This window comes from Cyprinodon variegatus, unplaced genomic scaffold (assembly GCF_000732505.1).
Source record: "Cyprinodon variegatus isolate N-32 unplaced genomic scaffold, C_variegatus-1.0 Scaffold1000, whole genome shotgun sequence".
In the NCBI taxonomy this organism is placed as follows: Eukaryota; Metazoa; Chordata; class Actinopteri; order Cyprinodontiformes; family Cyprinodontidae; genus Cyprinodon; species Cyprinodon variegatus.
The window spans coordinates 245,082-247,458 of record NW_015151453.1 but is presented as its reverse complement, the minus strand read 5'-3'; the positions used below and the strand labels follow the sequence as shown (position 1 = coordinate 247,458).

Below are 2,377 nucleotides of genomic sequence, written 5' to 3'. Positions count from 1 at the left end.
TTTTTTTTTTTTTTAATTAAAAAAAAAAAAAAAAAAAAAACTAATAATAAAAAAAAAAGCCTTTTGGCTCCAACTTAGCTCCATATTATTGCTACATATTGTCCTTTGGAGCCAAACACAAACATTTTTTATATTATTATTTTTAGATTAAAATCTTAATTTAGTTTCAAAAGTATATTTTTTTTCAGTAAAAAAACAAACTGTTTTTAATACAGACTTTTGGCTCAAAGTTAGCTCCATATTAATGCAAAATATTGTCCTTGAGAGCCAAACACAAACTTAATTTTCTTTTATTTTTAGATTCAAATCTGTATTTTGATTTCAAAAGTTTAAAAAAACAAAACAAAAAAAGCCTTTTGGCTCCAACTTAGCTCCATATTATTGCTACATATTTCCTTTGGAGCCAAACACAAACATTTTTTATATTATTATTTTTAGATAAAAATCTGTATTCTACTTTCCAAAGTATTTCTTACAGCTAAAAAATAATGTTTTAGCTGTTTTAGTTAGCATATTACATATTATTTTGGATCTGATTGTAGGGGCTTGCTTTGTATTCCATATAGGATCCAATTAATTTTTCGTTTTGTAGAATTTGTCGTGTGAATAATGAGGAACCTCTGAGGTAAACAGATGAACAAATTTAGTTTCCTGGTTGTTTCTAGAGGTTAAAAATTGAGTTAAGCTGCCAAATGTGTTGAAATAACATCATTATCCTTTATTTTAAACTTCCTCCAGCTGACCAGCGGGCAGCTCGCTCGCTCGCCGTCTGACTCACATCGTGGTATTCTCCGTCTGAGTCCAGGCAGCCGCACTTATCTAGAGGAACACACTGGCTATCGCTGAGGACGAACCCAGCGTCGCACTGGCAGCCCTCCACACAGGTGGTGGGTGGGAGGTGGCAGGTGATGGGGAACAGGTCTGAGCAGGTGGGCGGGCAGGGCGGCGTGCAGTCAGAGTAGTGGCTGTTGGTCGGGCAGGGCAGCGCTGCGAAGAAGAGCGAGGAAGAGTGTAAAACGGGAAGCTTTAAGCTGAGCTGTCGGTGTGGGAGAGACTTACGGCAGAAGGTGGCGTTCCTCCAGCTGATGGTGACCCCGGCGCTCTGACAGGCCTGGGCGTAGGCCTCCACGTTATCGCACAGCGTGGACTGCATGCCGTCATACTCACACATGTCGTAGACGCAGTTACCAGTGAAGGCCTCTGGGGGCACCAGGGCGTGGCAGGGCTTGAAGCGGTCGGACTGGAGGATCCCTGTGCACTGGGCCTCGTACAGCGTCTCCTCCGCCTCGGTGCAGTTAGGGTGGACGTCGGGACGCGTGTCTGGCTGACAGCTGCAGAGAGGAACAGGCTTTGATGTTAGCTCCGCCTCCGGAAGATGTTCGTCTTTGAGTTCCGCTACTCACCCGGGGTCGCTGTCTCCCTCAGACTTCCAGCTGTTTCCCAGCTCAATCACATCCTTTGCTGGTTTCTTATTGGGCATCAGGTAATCATCAGACTTGTTGTGGTTGAAGTTTCCGCACATGCCGCACACCTGTTGAAACCAAAGCAGCGTTATATGCGCAAATAAAACGGAAAACCATCAGATTCCAAAAAAGGTTAAAAAACAATCCTCTGAACTTTTTTACTAAGTTTGAAGACGTTTCTCTTCCATCCAGGAAGCTTTTTCAATTCAAAATGTCAGAAACAGCGTTGAGTTCCAGGTTTTATACAGTAACCCAACAAAGCCTGGTTTTTCAAACTTTTCTGGAATGACGATGATGATGATTGACTGAGACTCTCCACCAGAGACACCATCAGATGTCTACCTACCTTGTCGTAGTATTCTCCAGGAATAGTGATTTCCAGGTGATGGACTCCATCAAACTTCACCTGCAGACCAAAGTTCGTGTCTAGAAGAGTGAAGGTCCCACTTGTTATCACTTTGGCTCCAGCTGCCTCGATGGTGAGCGGGGTTTTCACGCGCCGCCCATTCAACTAAAACGCCACAGTAAAAAAAAAAACATTAGACGATTGTGGTTTTTTTTCCCGGCTTTAAAACGTCTGAATGAATCTGAGAGTTTACCAGAACTCTGCGGCTCTTCTGAAGTTCAACCACGGTGTCGTGAGGCAGGAAGACGGTAGCGGAGCGGACGTAGGAGGCCTCTGGCTGACCGCGCTCCTCATTCTTTGCCACCACTCTGAAAGGAGTCACCATGTTGGCATCACAGACCTGCAGGGTTCAGAAACAACACAATCAAAATTAACGTAGAGTTCTAATACAAGAATCACATCAGAACAGAAATAGATCTGAACACTTTCAGCTAATAAAGTAGAGCAAATAGTACATGAATCAGTGCTGAAGCTCAACATCCACCTCATTCTGGGAAATTCTCGCCTA

At 43.5% G+C, this 2,377-nt stretch overlaps 1 protein-coding gene across 1 annotated transcript in view; it reads right to left on the bottom strand.

Annotated features, from left to right (window-relative positions):
- The window catches only part of LOC107100680 (zonadhesin-like), a 50,719-nt gene that overhangs the window by 7,532 nt on the left and 40,810 nt on the right, over positions 1-2,377 (bottom strand). Inside the window, exons 48-52 of the mRNA XM_015399255.1 lie at positions 2,063-2,209; positions 1,810-1,974; positions 1,404-1,531; positions 1,060-1,331; positions 779-987 (exon numbers count right to left, since the gene is read on the bottom strand). Coding sequence (XP_015254741.1) covers positions 779-987; positions 1,060-1,331; positions 1,404-1,531; positions 1,810-1,974; positions 2,063-2,209 — 921 coding nt within the window. The remainder of the gene's footprint in view (positions 1-778; positions 988-1,059; positions 1,332-1,403; positions 1,532-1,809; positions 1,975-2,062; positions 2,210-2,377) is intronic.